This window comes from Eriocheir sinensis, unplaced genomic scaffold (assembly GCF_024679095.1).
Source record: "Eriocheir sinensis breed Jianghai 21 unplaced genomic scaffold, ASM2467909v1 Scaffold452, whole genome shotgun sequence".
NCBI lineage: Eukaryota > Metazoa > Arthropoda > Malacostraca > Decapoda > Varunidae > Eriocheir > Eriocheir sinensis.
In genome coordinates this window covers 321,223-337,844 of record NW_026111779.1, presented here as the reverse complement: position 1 = coordinate 337,844, position 16,622 = coordinate 321,223, and the positions used below count along the sequence as shown (strand labels likewise).

Here is a 16,622-nt window from a genome sequence, read left to right as displayed (position 1 = left end):
GATAATTAATATAGCGACAATTATGAGATCTTTCTGACCACATATAAAGCTCAAAATGATTAATAGCGGCAGAATGAGATAGTAAATAATGGAATAAAAGCCAAAATAAGACAAAGATAAGGTAGTGGAAACGAATATATGATGAAACTCACATTAACACCACACACTGATACATTTCTAACCGTATTTAAACCCCAAAATACCTAAAAACACCATAATATGAGAGCAAATAAGGGAATAAGGAGTAAAATATGGAAACAAACACAGAATATAGCGGTAAATAACTATAATCTAAGAAACCACGCATAAACAACCAACACAAACACATTCCACCCCCACCAAAACCCCTAAAATAATCAATAAAAGCAGAATAAGATAAGAAATAAGTGAGTAAAGGGTAAAATAGGAGAAGGCGAACAGTCCCGGGGGGTGGTTGTCATGGCGGCGGGTCTGCGCGGTAAATAACGTAAACAAAGGCAGAGAAGGCGACGTTGCGAGCGTTCTTCCGAGGCGCAGGAGCCAAGATGCCGCAGAAGAAGAAGGAGTCACTCGGAGGGGAAAAACCGGGCCAGGAAGTGCACGCAGACCACGAACTTTTCCTCCAGGCCTTTGAGAGTGGGTTGAGCTCCACTGTCCCTCCCTCCCTCCTCTCCATTTTACCTCCATTTCCTCTTTCCTCCACTCTCTTTCTCTCTCTTCCTCCTCTTCTCCATTGCCTCTCTTTCTCCCTCTCTCCTTTTGTCTCCCTTTCCTTCCCTCCTCTGTCTCCTCCCTCCCTCCTCTCCATTCTTCCTCCATTTCCTCTTTTTCTCTCCTCTCGTTTCTCTTCCTCCTCCTCTTCTCCATTGCCTCTCTTTCTCCCTCTCTCCTTTTGTCTCCCTTTCCTCTTTCCTCCCCTTGTCTCCCTCTCCTCCCCTCTTTCTCCCTCCCTCCTCTCCATTTTTCCTCCATTTCCTCTTTCTCCTCTCGTCTCTCTTCCTCTTCTTCTTCATTGCCTCTCTCCTTTTGTCTCCCTTTCCTCTCTTTCCTTCTCCCCTCCCCTCTTACTCCTCTCATTTCCCTCTTTTTCTGTTTGTGTCCTTCTCTTCCTCTCCCTTTTTCTTTTTCCTCTCTACCCCATCTCTTTCTCCCTCTTCTCTATTCCCTATTCTTTAAATTTTTGGTGTCTTTAATGTGTGTTGATAATTACTGAAATGCTGATAATCCTGTTGGTGTAATGACTTTGTATTTCCATGATAATTAGTTTAATGGTTTCTGAATGGTTTAATTAATCTTATATGCTGGGTAGGTAATAATTGATAGGTAGGGTTTAATGAAGGTAAGTTGAGGTTATATCATGAGGTGTAGGAACGGAATATTAATGTTTCTTGAAGTTGAATTTGAATGTTGTTTGTCTCTTCTTAACCCTCCCATCTCTTCCTCATCTTTCCCCTCTCCTCTTCATCAATTCGCATCCTTTCTCCCCTCTCTTCCTTAATTCCCATCCCTTCTCCTCTCTCTCCCTCTTTTCATAAATTCTCGTCCCTTCTCCCCTTTCTTTCTCTTCCTCTTTCCTTCACCCCTCTCTTCATCAATTCTCGTCCCTTCTCTCCTCTCTCTCTCTCTCTCTCTCTCTCTCTCTCTCTCTCTCTCTCTCTCTCTCTTCATCAATTCTCGTCCCTTCCCCCTCTCTCTCCTTCTCTTCATCAATTCTCGTCCCTTCTCCCCTCTCTCTCCCGTCTCTTTCCTCTCCATCTCTTCTTCTTTCCTCCACCCCCACCCTCATTCCCTCTCCTCCCCACTCGTCCCCTCTCATCCGCAATCTTCCCCTCTCTTCCTCTTTCCTTCACCCCCACTCTCGTTCCCTCTCCTCCCCACTCGTCCCCTCTCATCCGCAATCTTCCCCTCTCTTCCTCTTTCCTTCACCCCCCTCTCGTTCCCTCTCCTCCTCACTCATCCCCTCTTATCCCTGATCTTCCCCTCTCCCCCTTGTTATTGGTTATTTCAGACACTGACTATTAATTTCGGGGTAACGTGTGATGCTTACGTTAAATGTTGATGAGTTTAAATTTCACCGTGAAACAGATATGGAAGCACTGGAGTTAATGCATCACAGTAATCTCCACTCGAAATTGATCTCTCATTTTGGCCGCTCTTTACTTTTGTCTGTTATGGGAGCGGTGAGTAGCGGGCTTTTTTTATGCTTTTTGTTGCCCTTGAGCCGTCTCCTTTATTGTAAAAAAAATTAGCTATGTTTGGGGCTGTACCGTTTGTTTATTTGGTTTACGAGTTAACTTATCGCACCACTATTTGTGTTTGGAGCGGCACGGTTAATTTATATGTTGCCCAGTTAGTATTTTAGCGTGAAAAAGCATCATATTGAACCCCAAAGTTTATAGTTAGTGTTTGAGTAGATCACTCCAGTCACCTAAAATATAAATGATGACTAATTTTTATGTTCTGAAATATACCTTATTAACTCGCATTTTACATCATTATTATTTTACATTTCAATTTAATGCTACTATGTGTCATTACTTACTTTTTATCCAACCATTATCCTGTATGTGTATTGCTTAACCTGGTAGCTGCGGGGATCATGTTTCTTAAAGGCCCCTCTGAGCGAGAATAATGAGAAAAAATCATCACTTACTCAAACCATTTCATAATATATATCAACGTATTTGTGATCAGTTTATGCATCATCTATTTTGGGGGGGGGGGTTTATATCATGGCAAAAATTTGGCCCGTCGCTGCTACACGGTAAAGCCACAAATTTGGCCCGTCGCTGCTACCAGGTTAAAAATATAGATTAGGTTTAAACTCTCCAGCTCAAAAAATCAATATCTTTCGGAAGTCTAATAAGTGCTAGTATGATTCTTTACTGTACATGTTTACTCCTCAGCTTGTCGTCACTCAACAAAAGTAGATAATATAGAAAAAAGATATATATAACTGCTCCAGCTGATTTCATACATAAGAGGAAGAAAAATGAATATATACCAGATAAGTAGAAAAAAAAAAAAACAAGGATGCTAATGGTAGAGTTCAGAAAAATATATATACCAGATAAGAAGATAAACGTATAAGGATAGTGTAATGAAGAATGAAGCATGTACCAGCTGAGGAAAAGTCACAAGGAATATCAGGATAGCGTAAAGAAAGAAACAGGTATATGAGGATAGCGTGTAAGTTTCCATATGACACCGCTGGGCAACACTCACCCGGCCAAGACTGAAGTGACGGCACTGCTAAACTAACCCCTTTTTTGCGGTATTTTGTTTTCCAGAGCCGACCCAGATCTATCGCTATCTCAGGTCGCGGAATGTGCTGAGCGTAAGTATTTTCTCCCTCTCTCTCGCTCTCTCTCTCTCCGGCAAGACACGCCAGAATCCAGTCATGGAGCCCAACTTGACGTCATTCCTTGGTCCTTCATAACAATAGACCGTTTTCCATAGTAGTTCACTCGCTCGCCACTAGAGGACTTTCTTGCGTTGGCCTGTAGGGTGAGAAAGCTTGGCCCTCCTTCCAGCAGACACTCCATAATTGTTTGTAATGTTATAAAATGGGAAATGACTGCAAGCTCATTTGACATCTATTTCTACTACTACAATCTCGACTGCCACTATTACTACTACTACTATCACTACCATTGTTGCTATTGCCCATCCCTCACTACCATGTTAGGGCGAAATAGCAAGTCTTAGGGGAGTAGCTTTACCCATTTCTAGCTGACTGCAGTCCTTGGTTGTGATGTTACTGTGCTTGATGTGCGTTGATGCTGCTGGTGAGGTTGAAGCACACTTTCAGCCTTGCATCTCTCATTGCAGTGAACACCCCTTCCGAGATGCTTGAACTTGAGGAGAGGGATGTTCTGTGCCAGTCTCAACAGTGTACTAGTCAGCCAATGCCCCCTGACACACACAGAGTTGCTTACATAAAACAGGTGCCATTGTGTTTGACTTCTGCCGAAACAACCCTAAACTTTCCTGGATGTGAAAGCAAAACTACACTGATAAACAATGACTACATAGAAATTGCTAACCAAAAACATTTCTGGCAACACAAAACTTCAGTCATCCCTCAAATCGTACGGTTTTCAATAGTTCGGTTTCGGTTTTATACAGATTGTCATTGAGGATATTTTAAGGATTTTTAAATCTCCTTCTTGTCGGGAAATTCAAAAATCCTAAAAAATCTTCTTTGGAAATCCACATAAAACCGAAACCAGACTATTTGAGGGATGGCTGTATTATTAATTATGTACAGGACTGGATTCAGACCTTTAGAGGCCCTAAGCACTGGAAAGATTACGGCACACGAGGGGTTCCATAATCTTTTCATTTATTTATTGTCAGCCTCCTTCTGTGGCCCTCGGTTCAGCTGCTACATTTCCACCTTGCTCCATTGTAAATCTGGCACTGGAAAAAAGCTTCTCACGCATATATTTTCACATTCCGTTCCTGGTTATCATATCAAAATCTATACGTGGATTGGTCACCAGTAATACAGCTGGGAAAATTACATACACTGAAATTCGTATAAAGGAGAAACTACATACTTGAATGACTAATAACCTACTTGTCATGCCTACATTTTCACCTTCCGTTCCTGGTTATCATATCAAAATCTATACGTGGATTGGTCACTAGTAATACAGCTGGGAAAATTACATGCACTGAAATTCGTATAAAGGAAAAACTTCACTAATCTACATCACCCTGAATGACTAATAACTTCTCATGCATACATTTTCACATTCCGTTCCTGGTTATCATATCAAAATCTATATGTCGATTGGTCACCAGTAATACAGAGGAGAAAATTACGTACATTAATAGTTAGAAAGTCTTATCCATTGTACCTTGAAAGTTCTCTAGGAGGTCGTGGGTAACTCTGCCTATGTATGGGATGTGGTCTATTTTCTTCCTTAGTTAGTTTTTTTCAGTAACTTTTCTTCTCTAAGGATGTTTTACCTTTCCCTTAAGTATATATTCACACACTGACACTAGAGAAAAAGTTTGTAGTCCTAAATTATTTGAATGGTTGGAATTAACATAGTAACTTGTTCATTTGTATTGCTATTATGATTGGAGCATAAAAAAAAAGAATATAAAATTTCAACTTATTTTACCAGTTATATCTCTCAGCACCAACACACACACACACACACACACACACACACACACACACACACATACACTAAGGGGGATGGGGTGTCTGGTGTGTGAGGTTCCAGCAGTACCCAGAAATCAACTTTAATGAGCTTGCTCTTGGTGGGAGGGCATTTGCTGGAGATTGTAAGTCCAGCTCGTGATCAGGCCTGGTAAAATACACACACACACACACACACACACACAACACATAGACACACGTAGCATCCACCTCACTGCCCCCTTACTGGAGAAATATAGATTGGGAGACAGGACTGACCGAGCCTTACCTTGGGCCCTGTATACTATAAATGGGTAAATACACACACACACACACACACACACACACACACACACACACACAAGTTTATCCATCTAAACAGGGTATAGAGAGGAGCAGGGCACAAACATAAAAGACAAAGAAAAATATTGACAAAAGGAATAGGAAATGGATTGAAGAATTTTGATATGACAAACAGATTAGAACACACACACACACACACACACACACACACACACACACTCCTTCACCTCTCCCTTTGCCACATCACACGAGGGGACTAATGAGGATGTGTTTGCAGCCCATCTTTCTGCAAAGGACGCTCTACTACATGCGAGGTCGGATGAGCCGAAGCCACAAGAACCGGATGACCTTCAAGCTGGATGGACTCTTGGAGAAGGTAATGGTGGCCGATGTTGCCTCCTGTGCGGTGTTCCAAATTATCATACTCATCAGAACGCATGTGAACGGAGCTGAAGACTAAATGAATGAATTGTGTCTTTGCAGGATGAAGAAAAGAGTAAATATGATCAGTTATTAATTAAAGTGTCCCTCCTTCACCCTTGGGCAAGTTTGGGACACTGCGGCGTTGTGATTTTAATTCTAGTGTGCCGGGGAATGAAGCAGAACCCTAAGTTAAGCAGTTGTGTGATTGCAGGATGAACAATCGCATTTGATTTTCGTAGCTGCTGCCGAGAACTCTTAACATCAAAGAACGGAAAGCATCGATATTCAACAGTTTTTGCACTAACTTTGATTTTCTCACGTCACTTGTGTCGGTACGAGAGTTTGATGCATAAAAATGATAGATACGAGATGTGGTTAATATGATGATTTAGCGACGTAGCTCCTGTGGGGTCCTGTTCTTGCCGCTGGTATCCTTTGCTTATGTGTTGATTGTGGTGTTGATGGGTATGTTGATGGGTGTGTTGTCTGTTGTGTTGATGGGTGTGTTGATTGTTGTGTTGATGGGTGTGTTGATTGTTGTGTTGATGGGTGTTTGTTGTGTTAATGGGTGTGTTGATTGGTGTGTTGACGGGTGTGTTGTTTGTTGTGTTGACGAGTGTATTGCCGTGTTGCAGGTGACGCAGAAGAGTGAGAGGCAGGGGGACAGGCCGGCCAGCTACCTCAACATTGCCTTCACCGGTTTCCACGACGACAAGTGTGAGTGTGTTCGTGCGTGCGTGTTCCTGCGTTATTTTTTTATATTTTTTTTTACGGCAGAGGACACGGTGCAAGGGCGTAAAAAAAGGGAAAATAATAACAGGGAAAAAAAAGCCCGCTACTTACTGCTCCTTTCTAATTGCTCGGAAGTCATTGTTCCTCCAATTATTTTAACTTGTGTGTTCCAAAGTAATGTTTTTTTATTATTATTATCTCTGCTGCAAGTCACTGTTTTACATATATATTTATTTATTTATTTGATTTGATTATTTTCTCTCCCTTACAGTGGAGGGCATGTCTGGGGATGTCGCTCGTGTCGAAACCTTCATAGTCAAGATGTGCCACAAGAAGCGTAAGGAGTCGTCGGCCCCTCTCATGCAGGTGCGTTGTGTGTGTGTGTGTGTGTGTGTGTGTATTTACCTAGTTGTAGTTTTATGGGGCCTGGGATTTACGCTCGTGTGGTCCCGTCTCCGTATCTACATTTATCCAACTTTTCCTTAAAGCTTTGCACACTCCTCGCCGATACTACATCCTCACTCAGTCTGTTCCGAACCTCTATTTTTCTTTGCGGGAAGCTATATTTCTATTTATGTGTATGTGTGTGTGGAGTGTTTTGTCATAAGCTGCAACCATTTTTATTAGTTTAGTTATGGGCAAAAAAAATATTATGTTTTCTTTAGTTCTTTAAATTGAGTGATTCAACCTTGTCTTATTTATTTATTTAGCTAGTTATGAATTACTGTTTCTTTTAATTATTATTTTTTTGTTGTTTTCTGCCCTCAAAATACCTCCTTTGCTGTAAAAAAAACAATCATCAGTCCCTCACAAAACATAGCAAGCAACTTCACCACCTCACAAAACATAGCAAGCAACTTCACCACCTCACAAAACATAGCAAGCAACTTCACCACCTCACAAAACATAGCAAGCAACTTCACCACCTCACAAAACATAGCAAACAACTTCACCGCCTCACAAAACATAGCAAGCAACTTCACCACCTCACAAAACATAGCAAGCAACTTCACCACCTCACAAAACATAGCAAGCAACTTCACCACCTCACAAAACATAGCAAGCAACTTCACCACCTCACAAGTCGCCTTTATCCCCAAAATCATCATTCCCCAAAGTCATCAGCCCCTCACGAAACCACAAACAGCCTCATAACCTCACCACCTCACAAGCCGCCTCTATCCCCGTAAGGTGTCGGTGGGTACGCAGGACGTCAGCATCAACCCCATGGACACCAGCGGCGGCGGCAGCGGGGGGCGGTGTCCAGCGAGCCTAAGCATTCCGACCCATAACTTCACCTGGAGCAACGGACACCAAGTCAAGTCTTACGTCCTGGTGTTCAGAGTCACCCTCGTACATGACCAGGAGAATGGTGAGAGGGGGAGAGAGAGAGAGAGAGAGAGGCGGGAATTGGTTTACTAATAGAGTGGGGGATGAGTGGAACAGACTTGGGTGTCATGTTGTGGGTTCCAATACCATAGATACATTCAGGAAGAGGTTGGATAAATTCATGGATGGTGAAGTTAGGTGAGGTTAGGTTTACAGGAGCTGTCTTGTATAGGCCGGCCAGCCTCATCCAGACTCCTTACATTCTTATAACCTTCTTATGTCCCAATTCTCACTCCTCTTCCTTCTCCTTTCTGCAGCCGGCGAGCCTCTGATGAAACGTCGCCGCGTCAGTCGCAGCTCTTCACAGGACGCACAGGAAGCCAACATTGCCAACAACAACACCAGCCACACCCCAAACAACAACAACAACAACACCAACAACGCCACAACACCCACGCAGAACGGAGACGCGCAGAACGGTGGCATGGGCTCAACCTACTGCGGAGAGCTTGTGATGTTCGACCGCCACGGACGTTCGCTGCTCACCCCAGGCCATTACGAACTCATGCTAGAACTCCAGGCCCCAGGGGAGGAAGGGGAGGGGGACGCGTTACCCCTGTGCCGATCCAGCCCCAAGAAAGCCGCAGGGTGGGAGACGATCAACACCCTAAAGCTGGACGGGATTTTTAACCACATGCCGATGCTAAAATTCACATTGACTTGGACCAGTGAGACGTCCAGCCCCGCCCCGGAACGCCCCCGCCTCCAGCCCCTGAAGCCCCTGGATGTGGTGCTTGCGAACAGTACCTCCACCAAGCCCCGACCTCAGGGTAAGCCAGGGGGAAGGTTCTGTACGGTTAGAGTAAGAACAGAGGGAAAAAGCTTCTAATTCTTTTTCTTTTTGTTTTTCATTTATTTTGTCTTTATTGTCTTCCTTTTCTTTTTCGCCCACCATTAAATATCCCGTCACAAATACGACACCACATTTTTTTCTCCCCGGTCACACGCCCATTTTAATCTTCCCATCAATAACTCAACTCCATCGCCCACCATTAAATATCCCATCACAAATACGACCACATTTTTTTCTCCCCGGTCACACGCCCATTTTAATCTTCCCATCAATAACTCAACTCCATCGCCCACCATTAAATATCCCATCACAAATACGACCACATTCTTTTTCACCCCAGTCTATAAACGCATTAACCGCTCCGTCTTCCCTTCCGCAGGAGTGGCCAGCCCCGAGGCCCCGCAGCTTGTGTTATATCAGTTCGTCTACAACAACAACAGCCGGCAACAGACCGAGGCCCGCCGAGACTTCCACTGCCCCTGGTGCTCGCTCAACTGCATGGCACTCTACTCCCTCCTCAAGCACCTCAAGCTCTGCCATGCCCGCTTCTCCTTCACCTACGTTGTGAGTGTGCCAGGATGCTGCGTCGGCGTCTGCGTTTCACCTCCTGTTTTCTCTCTCTTGGGTACATACTCTCAAAGATTTCAGGACTTCAATCTTCTCCTTCACCTTCGTTGTGAGTGTGCCAGGATGCTGCGTCGGTATCTGCGTTTCACCTCCTGTTTTCTCTCTCTTGGGTACATACTCTCAAAGATTTCAGGACTTCATTCTTCTCCTTCACCTTCGTTGTGAGTGTGCCAGGATGCTGCGTCGGTATCTGCGTTTCACCTCCTGTTTTCTCTCTCTTGGGTACATACTCTCAAAGATTTCAGGACTTCATTCTTCTCCTTCACCTTCGTTGTGAGTGTGCCGGGATGCTGCGTTGGTATCTGCGTTTCACCTGCCGTTTTCTCTCTCTCTGTGTCTCTCTGTCTCTCTCTTAGGTCCATACTCTCAAAGATTTCAGGACTTCAATCTTCTCCTTCACCTTTGTTGTGAGTGTGCCGGGATGCTGCGTCAATGTCTGTGTTTCCCCGTCTGCCGTTTTCTCTCTGTGTCTCTCTGTCTCTCTCTTTGGTCCATACTCTCAAACATTTCAGGGCTTAGGGCCATATTTTTAAACATTTCTGCACCCAAGAACACGTAATTTACTAGTCTTTCGTGGGAGTTTAGGGCATTTCCAGGGGTACTTTTATGACCCTGGTGGTAGTCTGAGCCGCCTTCTGTGCCGTGAACCTAAAAGAACACTTATTAGAACCCGATTAACCTTCTTTTTGGCCTTTAGAAATAGTTGGTGTGATGGGCGGGAGCATCGGACAATACCAACCTTACTTCATTCTCATTTCCTTCCCAGTAAATAGTAACAAATTTCTTTTTCTACCCTCATTATACTGTTTATGTTTTCCTCTTTCATCTCTCTTTACATACATATCAAGAATTTCACCAGTAAGAACGTATGAGACTAAAGATCAATGTTGCCAGATTGTCGTACTCAGCCTCTTATATTTACCGACATCCGACCCAAAAACTGTCTCGTGGACCCCAATAAGGAGATTCACTTATAATTATCGATAAAATAGTTAATTCCTGATGTTTCTTGGCAATAGTTAGGCGTCAGAAACCGGTAAATACTATGCTCTGAGTACGATAATCTGGCAACCGTGCTAAAGATAAACTGATACAATTTGGATCAAAGAAAAGAAAGCTAAATAAAATAGTTACACAGACGCCACTCGTAAACTCTAATAATTTCGCCTTTAAGAATATATAAGACCAAATAAACACCACAATTTGAGTTAAAAAAAAAAAAATAAAGGCAAATAGTCGATAGTTTAGTGGCTGCTCTTTACTTTTATCTCTTACGGGAGCGTCAACTGGCTTTTTTTTTCCCCTACACTTTTTCCATGTTGCCCTTGAGCTGCTTCCTTAACTGTAAAAAAAATAATAATAATACCAATACCACACACCATCATCATCATCATTATCTTCCACAGCCACACCACAAGGGCGCTCGCATCGATGTCGCCCTCAATGAGTGCTACGACGGATCCTACGCCGGCAACCCCCAGGACCTCGTGGCTCTCCCGGCGGGCTGTGCGTTCTCCCGGTCCGGCCCCACGCGACGCACCCCCACAACCTCGGTCCTGGTGTGCCGCCCAAAGAGACCGAAGCCTTCCCTCTCGGAGTTCTTGGAGCAGGACGATGATTTTGACCTCCCGCGCTCTTACATCCTGGGTCACAATAGGTGGGTTTTAGGGTTTGTTTTTTGGGGTTGGTTTATGTCATGAGTAGGTTGGTCTGGGTTGGTTTAGGTCATTATAGGTTGGGTCGTGGTCTGGGGTTGGTTTGGGTTGTGATATGTAAGTGTTGGGTTTGGTTTAGGGCATTAAAGGTTGGTCTGGGGTTTGGGTTGGGTCATTATTGGGCTTGAGTTGGGCCATTAGAGGTTGGGTCTTGGTCTGGGGTGGGTCTGGGGTTTGGGTTGGGTCATAATAAGTAGGTCTGGGGCTTGGCTTGGTTAGGTTATGAAAGCCAGTGTTTGCTGTAAATATTTAAGTATCTACGAGATGTCTGTGGATCCTCAACATTTATGGGTATGTCTATTACCTAACTCCGCAGAAACACTTGAAACACTTTATTATGCTTACAAGAAGAAAAAAAAAGTTTTATAATAAGGAGATGTTAAGGTGTGACTGTCCTTTATTTGTTTTTATTTTTCATTTATTTATTTATTTTATTTTCCACGCTCTCGATGTCACCCACTCACTATTTTTTCTCGCCCCCGGCCCCCCCCCCCCCCCCCCCCCCAGGCTGTACCACCACACCATGACCTGCCTGCCCATTCAGCCACACGAGTTGGACGAGGACAGCGAGGGCGAACACGACTCTGAGTGGGTGCGGACCAAGACGCAGATGATGATTGACGAGTTCTCCGACGTCAACGAGGGCGAGAAGGAGCTGATGAAGATGTGGAACCTGCACGTCATGAAGTACAAGTGAGTGTGTGGGTGTGTCGAGGGATGTGGTGGTTTGGTAGGGTGCGTTCGTCACCTTCCACGCACCCTTTCAGAATTATCTCCCTTCATCTCACCCTTAACAACCCTTCCCCCCTACACACTCTTCCCTGTAACCACCCCCTCGCCCCCACACGCCCCTCTAAGCACCTCTCGCCCCCCACAAGATGCAGGACCCCTCAGTATAGAAGCAGCTGGCATCCGGTTGAGAGGGACAGAGACGCTTGTCCAATTATCTCCACTCCGCAGAAACAAATATAGATGTCCCTGTCATGTACCTGTTTTCCCACTTAACACAGACTAATGGCAGCTCTTTCCTCCTCCTCACAGCTTCAAATAACAACCTCTCATCCACAACACAGCTTTTATTTTTCATTATTTCACAGCTTAATTTTCACAGCAGCTCTTTCCTCCTCCTCACAGCTTAAAATAACAACCTTTCAACCTATACATACCATCCACAGCTTATATTTTCCACTATTTCACAGCTTAATTTTCACAGTAAGCTCATTCTCCCTCCCACAGCTTAAAACAACAACCTTTCAACCTTATACTTCCGATCCACAGCTTATATTTTCCACTATTTCACAGCTTAATTTTCACAGTAAGCTCATTCTCCCTCCCACAGCTTAAAACAACAACCTCTCAACCTTATACATACCATCCACGGCTTATATTTTTCACCGTTCCGCAGCTTCGTCGGGGACAGTCAGATCCCGTTGGCGTGCAGCATGTTCCTGGAGACTCACGGGGCCGAGCTGCTGCGGAAGAACCTCTATCGCAATTTCGTGCTCCACATGATCTCCCTGCACGACTTTGGCCTCATCGGAACGGGGGTCGTGTACCGCTGTGTCCTGCAGCTGCAACGCATGTAAGGCTGCTGCTGGGGTGCTCTCTGTGTGTGTGTGTGTGTGTGTGTGTGTGTGTGTGTGTGTTCTTACCTGATTGTGTGTTGTGTCCTGTCCTTTCAAATTGTTTTAACGTATTTCTCTCTAAAAGTATGTGTGTGTGTGTGTGTGTGTGTGTGTGTTCTTACTTGATTGTGTGTTGTGTCCTGTCCTTTCAAATTGTTTTAACGTATTTCTCTCTAAAAGTATGTGTTTGTGTGTGTTTATGTGTGTGTGTGTGTTTACCTAATTGCCGTGTTCTATCCTGTCAAACTGTTTTATTGTATTTCTCTCTAAAAGTATGTGTGTGTGTGTGTGTGTGTGTCAGTCAGTCAGGTATAGAACTATGTAGGGAAGATTAGTGTCAGTCAGTCAGTCAGTCAGTCAGGGTTAACCAGCCTGTCAGTCAGTTGAACAGATACACAGGCTAAATTTTGAGCGATAGTGTCAGTTAATCAGTCACTCACTCACTCACTCACTCACTCCCCCTCACCCTTACACACCCACACCTCTACACAAACTCACTCCTAACCACCACTTACCCTTAACCACCTTCACCCCTTCACACCCATGCCCCTTAGGTTAGGTTAGGTTAGGCTAGTTCAAGTTAGGTTACATTGGGGAGGTTAGGTTAGGTTTGGTTTGGTTTGGTTTGGTTTGCTATGGTTAGGTTAAGTTTGGTTGGGTTAGGTTTGGTTAGGTTGTGGTGTGGATAGGTTAGGGTAAAGTTGGGTGTTTAGGTTAGGGTTAGGGAGTTCAGAAGTTAGGTTACATTGGGGAGGTTAGGTTAGGTTAGGCTAGGTTTGGTTTGGTTTGCTATGGTTAGGTTAAGTGTGGTTGGGTTAGGTTTGGTTAGGCTAGGTTAGGTTAGGCTTGGTTTGGTTTGCTATGGTTAGGTTAAGTTTGGTTGGGTTAGGTTTGGTTAGGTTAGGTTTGGTTAGGTTAGGTTAGGTTTGCTGTGGTATGGTTAGGTTAGGTTAAGTTAGGTAAGATTAGGTTAGGTTAGGTAAACAAAACATCTAATCATCCAACACACACACACACTCACACACACACACACACACACACACACACACACACCATAATATCAGTAACACAAGACCACTCATACACCACCCCACACACCCCTCTAAGCACCCCTCGCCCCCCACAGGATGCAGGACCCCTCAATACAGAAGCAGCTGGCGGCCGGGTGGGAGGAACAGCGACGCTCAGCCAAGAAGCTTTTCGCAGCGCACTTGGGACGAGGCAGAGGTGGAGCGGCAGCAGTGGTCAAACAAGAGTCCTCCCATAGCTCCGCCTGCTCCTCACCTTCCTCCTCTTCCTCCTCCTCCTCCTCCTCTTCCTCCTCCTCCTCCTCTCTCTCAGTCAACGGTGCCTGGCTGTCGGAGAACAAAGGATATTCCGGCAAAAGCAAGTGAGAGGAATTTTTGTACTTATGGTATCCTGTTGTTTAGGCTGATGCTGCCTCTGCTACTGATGATGATGATGATGATGATGATGATGGTCTCTCTCTCTCCCGCTCTCTCTTTCACAATCTCTTCTCCTTTTCCTTCTCCTTTTGTTTTTCTTGTTAATTATTGCTTGCCCTTAGTTGCCCTCTTCTTTTTCTTTGTTTTTCTTAATTTCCTTCCTTCTTTCATTTTTTTTCTTTATTTCTCTTCTCTTTCTCTTTCTTCTTTTCCTCCTCCTCTTCTGCGTCTTCCTGTAATTGCTTTTCTTTCTGTTTTCGTTCGTTCTCCTTCCTCCTCCTCCTCCTCCTCCTCTTCTCCGGTCAGTGTGTTGCTCTAAATCCATTAGTGTTGTGTGTAGCGGAATGTGTTGATTGATTGATTTGATTTCGTACTGAAGTTGTGAATGTTTTTTTGTGTTGCATGATGATTATAAACACACAAAACACACACACACACACACACACACACACACACACACACACACACACACACACACACAGAGGAGGAGGAGGAGGAGGAGAAGTTGTAGTAGTATTTCTTGAAGCATTGTGATCTTACCTAATTGTTTGTTCTTCCCTAATCGCATTTTTGCAGGGCTGGGTCAAGCTCGTAGTGTCCTGTCTTTTGCATTTGTGTGTGTGTGTGTGTGTGTGTGTGTGTGTGTGTTAGATGGAAGAGGAGGAGGAGGAAGAGGAAGGAAGAGAAAGATGAGGTACAAACTGACTTCTTCCTGAAATTATGTGGGAGTGTCAAATAAAAGAGTTTGGAGGAGGAGGAAGAAAAGGAGGAGGAGGAGAAGGAAGGAAGGTAGGAAGGAGGAGAAGAGGAAGAAGAAGGAGGAGAAGGACGGAAGGAATGAATGAACGAGGAGGAGGAGGAGGAAGAAGAAGAAGAAGAAGAAGAAAAAGGAGAAGGAAGGAAGGAAGGAGGAGGAGGAGGAGGAGGAGGAGGAGGAGGAAAAAGGAGGAGGAGAAGGTAAAGGAAGAAGACAAAAGAGGAGGAGAAGAAAGGAAGGAACAAACGAGGAGGAGGAGGAGGAAGAGGGAGAAAGGAAGGAGGAGGAGGAGGAGAAGGAAGAAGAAGAAGAAAAAGGAGAAGGAAGGAAGGAAGGAACAAACAAGGAGGAGGAGGAGGAGGAGAAGGAAGAAGAAGAAGAAGAAAAAGGAGAAGGAAGGAAGGAAGGAACAAACAAGGAGGAGGAGGAGGAGGAGGGAGAAAGGAGGAGGAGAAGGGAGAAGAAGAAGAAGAAAAAGGAGAAGGAAAGAAGGAAGGAACGAACAAGGAGGAGGAGGAGGAAGAAGAAGAAAAAGGAGAAGGAAGGAAGGAAGGAACGAACAAGGAGGAGGAGGAGGAGGAGGAGAAGTAACTAACCTCATCCAATGTTTGCGTTACAGATGACATGGACACCAAATGTACCGTTCAGTGAGGACACTCAGGATAGCCCAGTACAAACGCCTTCTAGTGAGCCCCGCAGACCAGGCACGGAGCGGCCCCCCCACCCCCCGCCCTGCTCCAGCCCCCTGCCCCATGCCCCCTCTCTCCTGCCAACACCCCGACCCTCCCCCATGACTACTGCCAGTAAGCAACAACACCGAGGAGTTGTGACGGTGTTGTGGGGTGTTGGCGCCCTTTTGTAGTGTTGCAGTGTTGGCCGGTGTAAGTCTTGTGTGTAAGTGGGTGGTGTAAGTAGACTGTGTAAGTGGTGTGTGAGTGGTCTTGTGTTACTGACAAGGTGTGTGTGTGTGTGTGTGTGTGTGTCTTGTTTACCAACCTAACCTAGCCTTACTGTACCTTACCTTGCCTAACCTAACCTTACCTTGTGTAACCTTACCTAACCTAACCTTACCTAATCTTACCTAACCTAACCTTACCTAATCTAACCTTATCTTACCTAACCTTACCATGCCTTACCTTACCTAACAATACCTTGCCTTATCTTACCTAACCTAATCTAACCTAACCTTACCTTACTTAACCTTACCTAACCTAACCTTCTTTAATCTAACCTAACCTTACCTAACCTAACCTAACCTTACCTTACCTAATCTTACCTAACCTAACCTAACCTTATCTAACCTTACCTTACCTAACCTAACCTAACCTTATCTAACCTTACCTTACCTAACCTAATCTTACCTAACCTAATCTTACCTAACCTTACCTTACCTAACCTTACCTTACCTAACCTTACCTAACCTAACCTTACCTAACCTAACCTTACCTTACCTAATCTAACCTTACCTAACCTAACCTAACCTTACCTAACCTAACCTAACCTTATCTAACCTTACCTTACCTAATCTAACCTTACCTAACCTTACCTTATCTAACCTTACCTTACCTAACCTAATCTTACCTAACCTAATCTTACCTAACCTTACCTTACCTAACCTTATCTAACCTAACCTTACCTAACCTACCAATACTACTAAGGTTCACCCTCTCTATAATGAA

At 44.5% G+C, this 16,622-nt stretch overlaps 1 protein-coding gene across 4 annotated transcripts; it reads left to right on the top strand.

Annotated features, from left to right (window-relative positions):
* Positions 1-428: 428 nt before the first annotated feature.
* LOC126992369 (polycomb protein suz12-A-like) lies at positions 429-16,245 on the top strand. Of its 4 annotated transcripts, XM_050851085.1 has the most exons (14): positions 540-615; positions 3,270-3,316; positions 3,811-3,926; positions 5,715-5,813; positions 6,496-6,577; positions 6,864-6,958; positions 7,784-7,964; positions 8,239-8,751; positions 9,154-9,338; positions 10,808-11,058; positions 11,624-11,809; positions 12,522-12,698; positions 13,868-14,127; positions 15,563-16,241. In XM_050851085.1, exons 3-14 carry the CDS (start codon positions 3,828-3,830, stop codon positions 15,592-15,594), a joined length of 2,160 nt encoding a protein of 719 aa, XP_050707042.1. In that variant the 5' UTR covers positions 540-615; positions 3,270-3,316; positions 3,811-3,827; the 3' UTR covers positions 15,595-16,241. The 4 variants fall into 4 exon arrangements, with proteins under 4 accessions (XP_050707040.1, XP_050707039.1, XP_050707041.1 ...); XM_050851083.1 differs by lacking the exon at positions 3,270-3,316 and having other exon boundaries at positions 429-615; positions 13,868-14,131; positions 15,563-16,245; XM_050851082.1 differs by lacking the exon at positions 3,270-3,316 and having other exon boundaries at positions 429-615; positions 15,563-16,242.
* The last annotated feature ends 377 nt before the right edge of the window (positions 16,246-16,622 follow it).

Bases quoted from the DNA above. Each gene is read 5' to 3' on its own strand.
- LOC126992369 (XM_050851082.1), top strand. From the start codon at position 525: ATGCCGCAGAAGAAGAAGGAGTCACTCGGAGGGGAAAAACCGGGCCAG. The intron at 3,927-5,714 runs GTGCCATTGTGT...ATGTGTTTGCAG, and splicing joins GAGTTGCTTACATAAAACAG to CCCATCTTTCTGCAAAGGAC. The intron at 9,339-10,807 runs GTGAGTGTGCCA...TATCTTCCACAG, and splicing joins GCTTCTCCTTCACCTACGTT to CCACACCACAAGGGCGCTCG.